This window comes from Pseudopipra pipra, chromosome 16 (assembly GCF_036250125.1).
Source record: "Pseudopipra pipra isolate bDixPip1 chromosome 16, bDixPip1.hap1, whole genome shotgun sequence".
NCBI lineage: Eukaryota > Metazoa > Chordata > Aves > Passeriformes > Pipridae > Pseudopipra > Pseudopipra pipra.
This window is the reverse complement of record NC_087564.1, coordinates 2,520,507-2,533,686: the sequence shown is the minus strand read 5'-3', so window position 1 is coordinate 2,533,686 and position 13,180 is coordinate 2,520,507. Positions and strand designations below refer to the sequence as shown.

The 13,180-nt window shown below is 47.9% G+C and overlaps 1 protein-coding gene across 7 annotated transcripts in view; it reads right to left on the bottom strand.

The window, feature by feature from the left end:
• Nucleotides 1-1,378: 1,378 nt before the first annotated feature.
• Nucleotides 1,379-13,180, bottom strand: part of CREBBP (CREB binding protein) — a 95,432-nt gene continuing 83,630 nt past the window's right edge. For all 7 annotated transcript variants that reach the window (XM_064672615.1, XM_064672616.1, XM_064672618.1 and 4 more), the window contains 6 exons: nt 12,945-13,058; nt 12,332-12,497; nt 11,281-11,448; nt 8,038-8,199; nt 7,490-7,771; nt 1,379-5,804 (listed from right to left, as the gene is read on the bottom strand). In XM_064672615.1, coding sequence (XP_064528685.1) covers nt 3,633-5,804; nt 7,490-7,771; nt 8,038-8,199; nt 11,281-11,448; nt 12,332-12,497; nt 12,945-13,058 — 3,064 coding nt within the window. In that variant the 3' untranslated portion in view covers nt 1,379-3,632. The remainder of the gene's footprint in view (nt 5,805-7,489; nt 7,772-8,037; nt 8,200-11,280; nt 11,449-12,331; nt 12,498-12,944; nt 13,059-13,180) is intronic.

The window sequence follows — 13,180 nt, the reverse complement described above, 5'->3', positions numbered from 1 at the left end:
GATCTTATGGATTAGGTGCAACAAACCCAGCATGAGCCTTTGCACCACTGCTGCACCCTTCCAGCAGCTGCATTTCCACCTGGAACCAACTCCAGCCCTTCATGGAGATTCCCTGTGCTGCAGCCAAAACCAAAATGACTTCTGAGCCCATCAAACGCTTCCCTCCTGCTGTGCTCACTGCTACCTCCAGCTGACCCCACAGCATTCCGGAGAGCGACACCTTAACGGAGCTCTTGTACCTGCTGTGAAACACCCGGATCTTCCCCCTGCCTCACCTCGGGTGTGCTCTGACCACTGGCCATGAAGTGTTCTCCTGGAGGGATTGCAGGGGATCTGGTGCAGATCCTTCCCTCTATCCAGGCTCGTTTCAGTTATCCAGGGGCTGGCACCAGCTGGCTTCAACCACTGCCCTGGCAGCATCCTGCTCCACATTTTAAATTCCTGACTGTGGAGAAGCACAGGGAAGGAGATATTACCCCACACCTGTGTGCTCTGCAGTGCTCCCCCAGCTCCACAGTGGCTGCTTGATCTTCCCTGCACTGGGACTGTCCCAGCCTGCTTGGCTTCTGTTCCTCCCCCCTGCTTTAACGCCTGGGGGAAGCCCAGAGCAGGCTGTGCTCACACGGGTGCTGTGGGCAGCTCTGTGTCCCGGGGCAATGCCACACTCCCGGCCTGCAGGAGCAGGGGTGGTGGGAGGCAGCAGAGTGGAGCATGGTGGGCAGCCCAGGAAAGGAGCAGAGAACCAGATTTAAGCACCTTCTTCCCCTCCAGAATTCGGGGAGGAAGGGTTTACCCACCCTCTCCGGTGGAGAAGATCCTGCACCGAGCTCCAGTGCACTCTTGCCTTATAAAATCCCAGGTTTCTAGGATGCTGTTCCTTAGTGCCAGTACCTCCCCCATCAAATACAGGCAAGGACTGGAAAAATCCATGCCCATCCAGTCTTCAGACATGCTGAATTTCCTATCAACGCTCACAGGAGACTGGAGTGAAGCCTCCCTGGGGCTGCAGGGACTGCACCCCCAGCCCAGCCCCTCCCTTCTCTTCCCTAACACACCTACTCCAGAGAGCTCCAGTTATTGGATCCACACCGATCCCTTGGCTCTGTGATCTCACCACACTTCGGGCTGTACTGAAAAATATTCCGGTACTTGCTTCCCATCAGTTGTTTTTTTCCACTCTTGCCCAGGAAGGGGCACCCGAGCGAGCTGCAGCCTGAGCCACACCAACCAGGGCTCAGCTTATCCAAATCCGGAAGCGGTGCCGATGCCTTTAAAATGGAGGCTACTTAGAGGAATTAGTGGGATTGAGTGCAGTTATCTTAACCTCGGGCGTCAGGCTCCACTGATCCTCGCGGGCACCAGCCAAGTGGAACCATCCTTCAATCCAAGCAGTTTTACCAGCTTTTATTAGAAACACCAGCACATTTCAAGTTTCCTCTTTTTGATCACAAATATAGTATTTTTCCTCTTTTTAAGTACACAGCATGAGACACAGCATCAGGGCTTTCCATCTTTTTTTTTTTTTCCTGTTTACTTTTTTTTTTTTACAGCAATTTCTTTTGGACAAGCTTTGGGTTAGTGTTCACTGACCTCACCCCAGCCCCAAATTTTGACATCTTGAATTGCTGAAGACAATTGCGTGGGCAGATGAATCCGATGGTGGTGAAAAAGGTACAATAGTTAAAAGTTTGCAAGAAAAGTTGAAGCAGAGACCCTCTCCAGTTAAAAAGGCGCCGCCGGGCGCTGTTTTCACAGTACGGGGATAAAAGTTGAGATAAATACTTGCTCTTCTCCCCCCCATCCTCCCCCGACAGCGCTCCAAGAAAAACATTAAGGCTGGAGGAAGCACTAACTGGATGTGAAAAGCCACGTGTGCCTGGTGCTCCCGCTGCCGGGCGGGATTCCCTGCTGGAATCGCTGCAAATCCCATGCCAGGCGCATGGAATGGAGGAGCCTCGAGGTCTGAGGGATGGCGGTTACTCGGCGTGCTTTGAGCTCACACCTACGCTGGGAAAGCTTCCCTGGACGTTTTAACTCCAAGAGAGCAATTCACTGAGGGGAGGAGGGGTGACTATCCCAGGGACATGAGGGCATGTGACAGGATATTAAAGGGAACATGTACATGATTTGTTATTTTTTATTCCACAGAAAACCCTCAAATCTAGACTCAGAGTTAACAGCAGAAAAATAGTGTTAAAGTCAATAGGTTCATATTTTACTGTAGACTAAATAAATTAGCCTAGAATTAACTCAATACTCTCTATTTTCCTTTCATTGGTGATCCTTCTCTAAATTAATGCAGTTTTTAAAAAGCAACGGCTATTAATAATTTATTCCAGTTAACCCTTATGGATGAACACCTGCAAAGAGTCGATGGCTGGGAACCATTCCCCTCTCCTCTCCCTCCCCGAAAAGGAAACAATCACTAAAGGTGTTGTAAAACAGACATTGCTACCTACAATATCCATGGATCGTGCCACTCCTACCGCTGCCTCTGGCTGCTCCGGGTCATGAGTGAATCGTCATAGCTATGTCTTACAAAGAACATGATCAAAAAAAAAAAATATATAAATAAATAAAAACCTTAAACATTCTTACATGGATTTTAAAGAACAGAATACATGTTAAAAACTTCAGTAATTTATATCAATTTTAAGCAATACTTTATATACAATGGAAAAAAGACATGCATAGTCCAAATACAATGTTGAAAACAGCATTTTCATAACAAAAAACCCAAACACTAAGTGTTAATACCATGTACATGGATTCAAGAAGGACCACCCTTTTTGTCTGTTGCACACAGTTTATTTAACAATATGATATTATAAGTAAGAAATGAGTTTTTTTTTTCTTTTTACCATTCTATACAGTGATTGAATCTTCTTGGATTTTCTTATTTATAGTAATTATAGCGCTTGCATGATTTACACTAGAATTGCTTTCCTCGTTTCAAGTTTCACACAGAAGAAAGAAAGAAAAGAATGTTTCTTCTCTATCCAGATCAGCACGGCCTAAGAGTGATCATCCCTATTTTCATCTAAGACCAGTTTTATCAGAGAAACAAAGCAACAATTTCTACATCTGCAAGACAAGGATTTTGGCGTTGGCCAATGTGTGCAAGAGTCAATTCCTATCTTCCCAGGGGTAATACTTCAAACGCCTGCAGAGTTCACTATAGAAAACAAAAATCTTCCCGCCATGTGTCAAAGTTACCGGGATACGCTATAATGTTGCATTATTTCAGGAAACAGTTTCTGAATATTATTTTTTTTTTCTTCTTTTAAACGTAAATGTTTAAAGTCTTGAAAATACAAATAAAAAATATGAATATAATGAACTTGTTTTCCCCGTTAAAAAAAAGGTATGAGTCAACAGCAACAAAAAAAAATAAAAACCAAAAAAACCCACAAAAGAGACCAGATATTTTAACCGCCTGGCTTTAACAAAAAAATATATTCTTTGTATTGTTTTTTTTTTCTTTTTATTTTTAAACAGCAATTAATTCTTCCATCTGTAGGAAGCAGCAGTTCCATCTAGGATTCAAAACAACCCAGATGTCTGAATTTTTCAGTACAAAATATCCAAGAACACGAAAGGAAAGAAGAAACAAAAGTGATGCTCCCATAATGCTACAAACCCTCCACAAATTTCTCTAATGTGTCCCCGGTGGTGTCACCAACCAGAGACAACTCGTTAGACAACGCGCTCCGGTTGGGGGTGTTTAGTTGGGGAAGCATTGCACTCTGTTCTGGGTTGCCCAAGTGTCCCTGATCCATGGAACTAGCCATAGTGACTGCGAGTCCTGGGTGGGGGGAACCAGTCTGGGGAGAGACGTGGTGCGGTGACGGTTGGGGCTGTATCCGGGGTGACGGGCTGGAATGTGGTGGCTGGGACTGGGGACGGGGAGACTGAACGGGTGCTGGGGACCGCACCTGGTTGCTGAGGGAGGTGGCGATCTGCTGGCCAGGGAGATGAGACGCCTGCGCTTGTCCTGAGAGCATGTGCTGCTGTGGGCTCATGGGGTTGGGCTGCCCGGGGGACCCTATCTGCTGCTTCATCTGCTGCTGCTGCAGGATGCGCTGCTGCAGGGCCTGCTGGATGTTGGGAGCGCCGTCCGCCCCCAGGCCGGGCTGGCCCATCTGGTTCAGCTGTCCCATCTGAGCCATCTGTCCCATGGAACTGCCCTGTATGGATAGGTGCTGCTGCATCCGCTGCTGCTGCATGGCTTGGGGGTAACCTCCCGGCCCTTGGGGCTGCTGGAACTGGTTGTGTGCTGCCATCCCTCCTGCCATGCCGGCCCCTCCCTGCTGCTGCTGCTGCTGCTGTTGCTGCTGCTGCAGTAGCTGCCGCCTCAGGATCTCTCGGTACTGCGGGCTCATGTTGGCCATGCTGGGGTTGTGGCCGGGGTTCATGATGCCGATCGCCTGTCCCTGGGGATTCATCGCTCCGATCCCTTGCTGCTGCGGCGGGACGCTGGGTCTCTGCACTCCTGCTTGCATGGCGTTCATGTTCTGCAGTCCCGCCTGCGCGTGCATGCCTGGCTGCTGCATCCCGGTCTGCGGCTGCTGCATCCCGGGCTGGGGCTGGATCCCTGCTTGCGGCTGCATCCCGGGCTGGTTCGCCACGTATTTGGCTGTTCTTTGCTTTATAAAAGCTGCCATAAGCTGAGGGTTGGATTTAAGGATATTAAGAACCTGCTGTTGCTGCTGCGGAGAACTCGGTGATTTCAAGGTCCTCAGCAAGTCCTGAAGTGCGTTCGGGGTGATGCTGCGCGGCGGCTGCTGCACGCCCGGCATCCTGGGCCCGGCCACGGCCTGCGGCGTCGCCATCGGCATCACCGGCCGGGCCATCCCCGGCTGCATCGGCTGCTGCTGCGGCATCGGCGGCGACTGCCACTGCCCGGGCTGCATGTTGGACATCACGGGGCCGCTCACGGGGTTGGGGCGCGGTACATTCATGTTGACTTGCGGCATCTGGTTCACCGAACCCACCGTGGGGTTCACGAGTCCCGGGCGGCCGGGAGGCAAACCATTGTTCATGTTGTTGACCCTGTAGAGCTGCTGCTGCTGCTGCGCAGCCTCTCTCTCGATCTGCCGAGCCGCTTCCACGGCGGCCGGCGGGGGCTGAGCCGGAGGCGGAGGCGCGGAAACCGGGTTTGCGGGTTTTCCTGTCGAGACAGTGGTGGGGGGCTGAGTTCTGGACACACTGGGAAAGCCGGCCGGTGACATACTTACAGGGGAGGGCTGGGGCTGGGGAGCAGGCTGCGGTGTCTGCGGTGTACTTGGCTGCTGTGTGGGGGTACCAGGCGTTGCTGAGGTAGGAGAAGGCAAACTTTGCTGAGGCACGTTTCGGGTGTTCATGGTCGCCATCCTTCTGCGCATGAGCTGAGCCTGCTGCAGGCGATGCTGGATCTGCTGCTGTCGGAGCTTGTGTTTGATATTGAGACAGAATGGCACGGGGCATTTGTTCTCTTGGCAGTGTTTGGCATGGTAGCAGCAAAGAGCGATGAGCTGTTTGCACACCGGACAGCCACCGTTGGTCTTGCGCTTGCAGCCCTTGGTGTGCTGGACAACCCGTTTCATCTTCTGGCAGGATGGCAGGGAGCAGTTTGCGTTGCGGCACTGGCAGGCGTGGACGAGGGACTGGATGCAGCGCTGGATGCTCAGCCGCCGCGACTCCTGGGGGCTCTTGGACTGCTGCTCTCCTTGGCTGTTGCTCTCATCATCCAGACCCAGGCCCCACTTAACCATCTTGTGGTCATGGCTCTTAGTGTTGTAGCAGTTGATGCAGAGGTCGTAGTCCTGCAAGGAAAGAACACCCAGAGCTCAGCTGCCGAGGGAGCACGAACCACGCGGACAGGAGAGCAGAGTGGTGCCAGGTGAGCAGCACCAGCCCCCCGTGCAGGAACACTTTGGGTGTCCATGGGTACAACCACGTAGAGCACAAGCAGGACAAAGCCACGCGCTCCCAACAGCTGCCACCTCCATTTACACCCGTTTCCATTTACGCCAGGCAGGGAAGCAGCTGCACAGGCAGTGGGAGCAGGGCTTTGGGGCAGGGAGGGCAGCAGCCCCAGCAAAGCCAGCCTGCAATCACAGCTCTTGACCACAGTGGGTAACAATGCAATCAGGGGCTGACATTTTATTACATGAAAATGTCTTGCAGGAATAATTTTTTTTTAATTTTTCCCTTTTGGTGACAGGAACTATTTATTTTTCTGATACCTATTTGGGTACCAAAACCTCCAACTAGTCAGATAAACCTAAGGTCACTCACTGCCTGAAAGGCAGGGTTAGCTCTCCATTTAGCTATTCTTAGAGTAATTACTGCCCTGAAATACGTATTTTTTTAAATCCCTAAAACAACCCTCAAATCAAGTGCAAGTTTCATGCTAAGACAGACACTTACCTGAAAATCTCCTTACCCCCCAGATTTTCACTGCCCTATCTCTCTTTTGCTGCAGGAAGGGCACTCCCTTACACAGGGTTACCCAGAGGCAGCCTAAAGGTCATACCTCCTTCCACCACCTAATTCCCCCTGTGTGGGGGATCCATCTCCTGCAGCCTTGCCTCCAGAAGCCCTGCTCAATGCTTTCCTCCGAGGGATTAATTAAGACTCTTCCACCACAAACCTGGCAGTAACTTTTGGTGTAAAAACTAGGCTGCAGTTACTCAAATTTCTTTTGTTCAGCTACAGCCAGAGGTCAACACAAGCCCTCACGAAGCCACTGGTGCAGCCCCATGGATAACTGCTCCCTAACACAGCTAACACGGAAGTGATCCGTGCTGTGAAAGGGCTGGACCTTAAAAGCACCGAGCCAGGTCAGCAGCAATTATTTGGTCTGATGTGAAGGGCAGGGAGCCACTAGTGTTGGACCAAAGGGACAACAGTGGGGAGCTGTGGCAGCCTCCTCAGCCAGCTCTGGGACACGTGCCCAGCTCTGCTCCGTGCAGCACAAGCACCATGTGTACAGCAGAAGGAACATGACCCTGCAGGAGGGTAAGTCAACTGCTCTCGTGGACATCCACCAAATGTGGATGAGTCAGTGCCCTGCAGACTCTGACCAGTCTGACACAGTGCCCCCCCCCACCCAGTCCTAAAGTTTGAGCAGCCTGATCTAGGGGGAAGTGTCCCTGCCCCTGGCAGGGGGTGGAAGGAGATGGTCTTTGAGGTCCCTTCCCACCCAAACCATTCTAAGATTCATGATTCTTTAAAACTTAGTTAAAAACTTGTCTACGCAGAGCAGCCACAGAGGAATAAATGATGTAGCAGGAGCCACTCCACAGTTGTCCATGTTGAGAACCTAAAGCCACTTCTAGAAGAAGAGGTACCCACCTCTCCTACCCACCTGATAATCACCTTCCCTTAAGGCTTAGCACCCTTTCATCAGGATAGGCTTAATTTGGAGGAACTTTTGGGCAACATCCAAAAAAACCCCCCTGAAGCTCAGCTGTAGGGCAAGAGTTCTGAGGTGCCCCCCACGTACCTCGCAGACAGTGCAATGCCACCTTGTCTCCACGTGATGCTTGCACTCGTTGCACGTGTAGACGAAGCGATCCTGCCCCTGGGTGTGCAGCTCCACCAGCATGCACAGCGTGGACCACTTGGAGCGGCGCAGGGAGGAGAACTCCCAGTGCTTGTCCCTGGCCAGGGTGAGGAAGGCGTCTCGCCCGTCCATCAGATCACAGCTCAGCAGCGGGTCGGGGTCCACGATGGGGTGCAGGGTGTTGATCACGGGCCCGGCGTGTAAGTGAATCACAAAAAAGACCTGTGGGTAAACGGGGAAAGGGGGAACAGTCAGCGGGGTCAGGTAATCTGCGGGAGGAGGCTCGTGCTCTCTGCAGCAATGGTGTGCTACAAACCTTATCTAATTAACTGAGTTGAAGCTAATCTCTTCCAGTCTGTTGTTATGCAACAGAAACATTTCTAACCCAACCACCAGCTTTACTCCTCCCGAGTTTTCAGTTCTGAGCATCACCGTGCCTGGGCTGACCGGCACGAACCTTCTCCTTGCACTGCACATTTTGACAGTACCTCTTTATGCTTCTCCATGGTGGCATAGAGCTTCTGAGACAGGTCATTGGACACGTTGGGCATGCTGGGCTTCTTCTTGTTGGCTCTGCTGATGCTGCTCTTATTCTTGTTGGTTTTTTTGTTGTTCTTTTTCTTGGCATTCTTGCTGTCGCCCTGGCTCCCCTGCAATAAAGGCACGGGAAAGATGTTACACTTTACAGAGCTCTCTCCCATTCACTGAGCTCACACTGACACACTTCTGCTGTCAGGAATAGAACTTTGTTCCAATGCCTGCAAATCAGCCCTGCTGTGTTAAATATATCCCATCTTCCAGGAAAAATCAAAAGCCAAACTGGCAGGCAAACAAATCCAAACACTGATTAAAAACAGACTTTTAAAGTACGTATATACATTAAATAATTCCCATCTTACCCTGATTCTTTTTCCTCTCTCAAACACTGTACTTCAGCTTCCACTGCTTGCTTTATAAGATCTTATAGACATCTGATGATAAAATGGACTTCAAAACAACTCCAGGATTGCAGTATCTTGCTTTGCTGTGCCTTTGGGATTTCACACACTTGATCGAGCTCTGATTTAAGGTTTGTTTGTATTTACTGAACAAATTTAGGGTGAGGACACAGAGAAGAACATGAAGGATTTGAACTGAAACCAACAAACCATGTTATTCTCCATCCTGCAGACTTCCAGCTGCACGTGCAACTCCAAAAAAATAACCTCCAAAACCTTCACTTGTGCCCAAGTTATAACACAGACCACAGTGGCCATACACTGAATACTGGATGTAAGTAAAGAGAGTAAAAAATAGCAGATGATGTTATTTAGATGACCTGGGAAAACAGAAATAACTTGTAGGAGTTCTCATGTCCTTGAAAAATCAAACCCCAAGCCCTCGGCAGGGAGCTCACTCAGTCAAACCCCCTCTCTAACTGCGAGAACATTGGTCATCATAAAATTAAAAATAAGCTACTGAAACACTCTGATATATATAAATATATATATATACACACACATATGCAAGAAAGTTCCATGAACAGCATGTACAAGCAAACACAGGGTTTATCCACAGGCATATTTATTCAGGGAAAACAAAAATATTCCAATTGCAGAAAGCAATTCTATTTATAGACTGCTGCCACCCTTCCATTCCATTAATTAGGGTTGGACAGGAATTCCCTGGCCACTCCTGGGTTCTCTGTAACTAATTTTATGGACTTTTTGGCCAAATCTGTTTGGAAATTAAAATGAGACTATTTTATGGGAAACCAGACAGGGCTCTAAGTGATCTGAAGGGATTCAGAAGTGAGCTATTGTATGTTCCCACCTTGACTTCCCCCTTATTTTCCACCACCCTGATGGAATTGGGGCCTGTCTTCCTTTGCCTGCACATCCTGGAGCATCAACAGAGACTTTAAAATTTAAACACCAAAAGGAAAGACAGATTGAACAGGACAAGTCTAAGTTTTCTTTCTACTCCACCTTCACCAAGTTTATATTTGGTCAACTGTACAAAGCATTCCAAACTGTTCTAAGAAGTTGTAAGATTGTGTTTGTACCACTTTATTTTGATATTCAGCCAGGTCACCCAGAGATATGTGAGCCTTGCCCCTTCAGAATGTTCCAAGAATTCTGAATATTTCCCACTTCTTTAGACTCTCTTTATCTGATACCTGCAGCACACGTTGACTTTTAAGAAGCTTTCTCTCCACATATGCAAAGTTTAGGATGAAGAACTCAAGAAAAGACAGACAGATTCTGTGCCATTTCAATCCCAAGACCCATCTCGTGGTTCCACCCACAGAGATCCCCATTGCTGGGCAGTTTCCTCCAGGAAGTGACCCAAGTTCAGGTCTCTGCACTGGAGAAGTTCTCACACTTCTAAAACTACTCCTTTTCCTGAGCCAAGTGGCAAAGACCACACTGTTCCATTCCTTGTTGTGTTCTTGGCTGACATCTCAGTGACCTGGACGCAGAGTTTGTCCCCTTGCTGCCCCAAAACAGCATCAGTGGCATCAAGTGGGAGCACAAGGATGTTCACAGTCGAGGCTGCACCGTCTCACTTTAGACCACAACTTGCACGAGCTCAGAATTAGTTGTTCTGGGCTTTTTAAACACCTTTTTTCCCCTCTTAGATGCAGAATAAATGCTTTCACTGGGAGGGCACCCTCTGATTTACTGGATATGATAGTTAGCAAAAATGGGCTGCAGCTCAATCCCAAGCCTTGTCCTCCACTTCTTTTTATATTGCTCGGTTTGTTGAAATATTTCAATATTCAAAGTTACATTCAGAAGGAACAAAGTGAAAGCTGTTAACCTTTTGGTTCCACAAAAACACAGCAACAAACTGTATTAGCCTTGAAGGAGCTGCTAAAGTTTAACAGAAGGAACTTCCTGACACAATGAAATCAATAGATGAAGGTCCATCCCTCCACATCAATCCCATGTAACACACCCTGTAAGCAAACAGTCATGGCATCCAAGCTGAAGGCAAGTTTTCCCCATGTAAAGCTTCTGGTTCCACCTCAGTCTTGTGAGACTTCAGATTTTCCTACAATATTTATTTTAAAACCATCTTGCTGCGAATCACAAGTCAAAGGGTCAGCATGAAAGTGCTGAGGCCATTTGGTTACAGACAAAATTGACACAGAAACAAAAATGAATGATGAAATTCTGGCCAGGACCCTGAAAAATTTGTTTGTTGGGGTTTTGTTTGGTTTTTTATAGGCAGAGGGAGAATGGTGGTGAAGGAACAGCACCATCAGGATCAATGTTTCCCACCAACAAAAAGCTTGCAATAAATACTTTTAAATATCAGCCCCTTGCTGTTGCAAAGGACAACAAGTACTTGTGCTTAAATAACAGCCACATTTCATTCAGCTTTGGAAAATCCAGCACCTTTCAAAATGCAAATACTGAAGGTGCTTTGCAAAGGTGTGAACCAGCTCAGCCAAATGACTGTGAGCAAATGCAGTGATGCAAAAGCAGCTTAACACATTTCTCTGAGAATGGAGATGCTGAACTGACACAGTTGACTTCTGAGTCTGTTAAAAAAACCCCAAACCAAGCCACCAGTGTATTTGTTAACCATGAAAAAACCCAGAAATGCAGTAAAGGGACCCCTGATTTCGTGGCTGATGTGAATGACCTTTTCTAGTTTACTGGATGTGAATTCTCTCATTTCTTAAAACATTGATTGTCAGCTGTGTGAGCCAGGAGCAAACACAGCACATAAAGTTAACCCACCTCTGTTGTTTCACTTGCTGCAGTGCTTTCTTCCTTCTTCCTCTCCTCCTCCTCCTGCTCCAACTCCTTAATGCTTTCTTCCAGCACATTGGGCCAGAAATCACCCTCAAAGTAAGGCAGCTCCTTGGCACTGGTCAGCCTGTCCTCAGTCGCTTGTTTGAAGATGTCCTGTTGAGCACATCACACAATTCCAGGAATAAATGAATGGAGATCACTCAGGGGAGAGAGGAGAACCAGAGACATGGCCCCAAAGCCCTCAGCCTGCTCCTGCCAGGTCTCCTTCTCTGGGTGCAGCTCCAAAACCAGCCTGGCAACCTGATAACAGCCCCACTCCCTGTTTTATCTTAGAGAGACACTGCTGAGCCTCTCCTGAACCCCCATCATGCCACCAGTTCATGTTCCTGACCTGATGGGAGACACCAAGAGACCCCTGGAAAACGTAACAAAGCCCTCCTTGGTTTCAAGACCACTTTTTATTAGGAGGCACAGATTTTGTAGCTCTTTGCTACACTAAATCCCATGGCAAGGCTTGTTAGAGGCTGTTCCACTCCACACATTTAGTAACTGTCACTTGCCATCAAAACATCGATTTTTTGCCGGCACTGTCACTGCCATGAAGGAATTCTTGTACATTTTAGCATGTAAGGAGTGGCAAATGCTCCCTTTGCCACCTTCAACATATTTCCTTGGGTGCATGTGTGATGTTCTCTAATTAAGAAAATCATCCTTTCTATAAGGAGGTTTTTTTTTTTTTATTTCACACTAGTGGGGCCCCGAGTTCCACCTCCAGAACTACCAAAGCAAACAGTTTCTTAACAAGCTCCATATTTCCTTGCCTAAAAACTGCAGTGAAAGACAAGTACACAAAGGCAGGTTCTTGCAGATTTCTCTTTGTTCAGACACCAAACCTAAGGAATTTTCAGCCTGAAAGGCAGAACCTCAAGAAAACCTAAGAAAATGAAGACACTGGCTGAGAATAAACCCCTTGTAGGACATCATCCCAGTTTGAAAAGCCCATAAAAATTAAATCAGGAATTAAACAGTAGCAAACCTTGTAGTCATGAATGATTCTCTCAGCAAATGCCTTGTCCAGCATCTTCTTATACCACTCTTGCAAACGTTTGGGTTTGGGTATTTTCTGGTCAGGGGGGTGGCAATGGAAGATATAATCATCTCCTTCACTGGGGGGACAGGCCCAGATGTGCCCTGTCACATACCTGGTGTGACAACAAACAAAATCTGTGACTACCATCACAAAATTAACTCCAACTGAGGTATAAATTCAGAGCTCTGGCTTAGTTTTTTAAAATATTTTTCTATTTTTATTTTGTAGCAAAGTTGCCAGGGCAATAACTTCTGTTTAGACAAGGGATAAGGTCTGGGATATAACAACAAAGCTGAAATATCAAGTGAACCTCTGACCCAGTCAATGATGTGCTGTCAGTTTAAAGAATCCTGACAACAAACCACCACTTTAATGACAGAAATCCCAATTTCTCTGTCCAGTGCAGAAGAGGTGGGTGTTCCACAGATCTTGGAGAGGACAGAGGGAAACAGAGACTACCCCAAAATGAAAAGCTACATGGCTCCCTGGATTAAAAAAAAACCAACAAACAACCCACACTAAAAACCCAGATTCCTTTCCTCACAAAGATCTGACTTACCCAAGTTTCTTCACGTATTCCAAATATCCAATGAGGATTTCATGGTAAACTGCAGTTCGGAGGCAGCGGGGGCGGAAGAAGTGGATGCTGTCTAGGTAGGATATGTACACACGCCTGCAGCAACGAGAGCACAGCCACAGTCACTGGGGCTGCTCTGGCTACCGAGAGCTGACTTTTACCCCAGATGTGTACACAGAAAGAAAAATTAATGCATATTCAATCATCTCAACATGGTG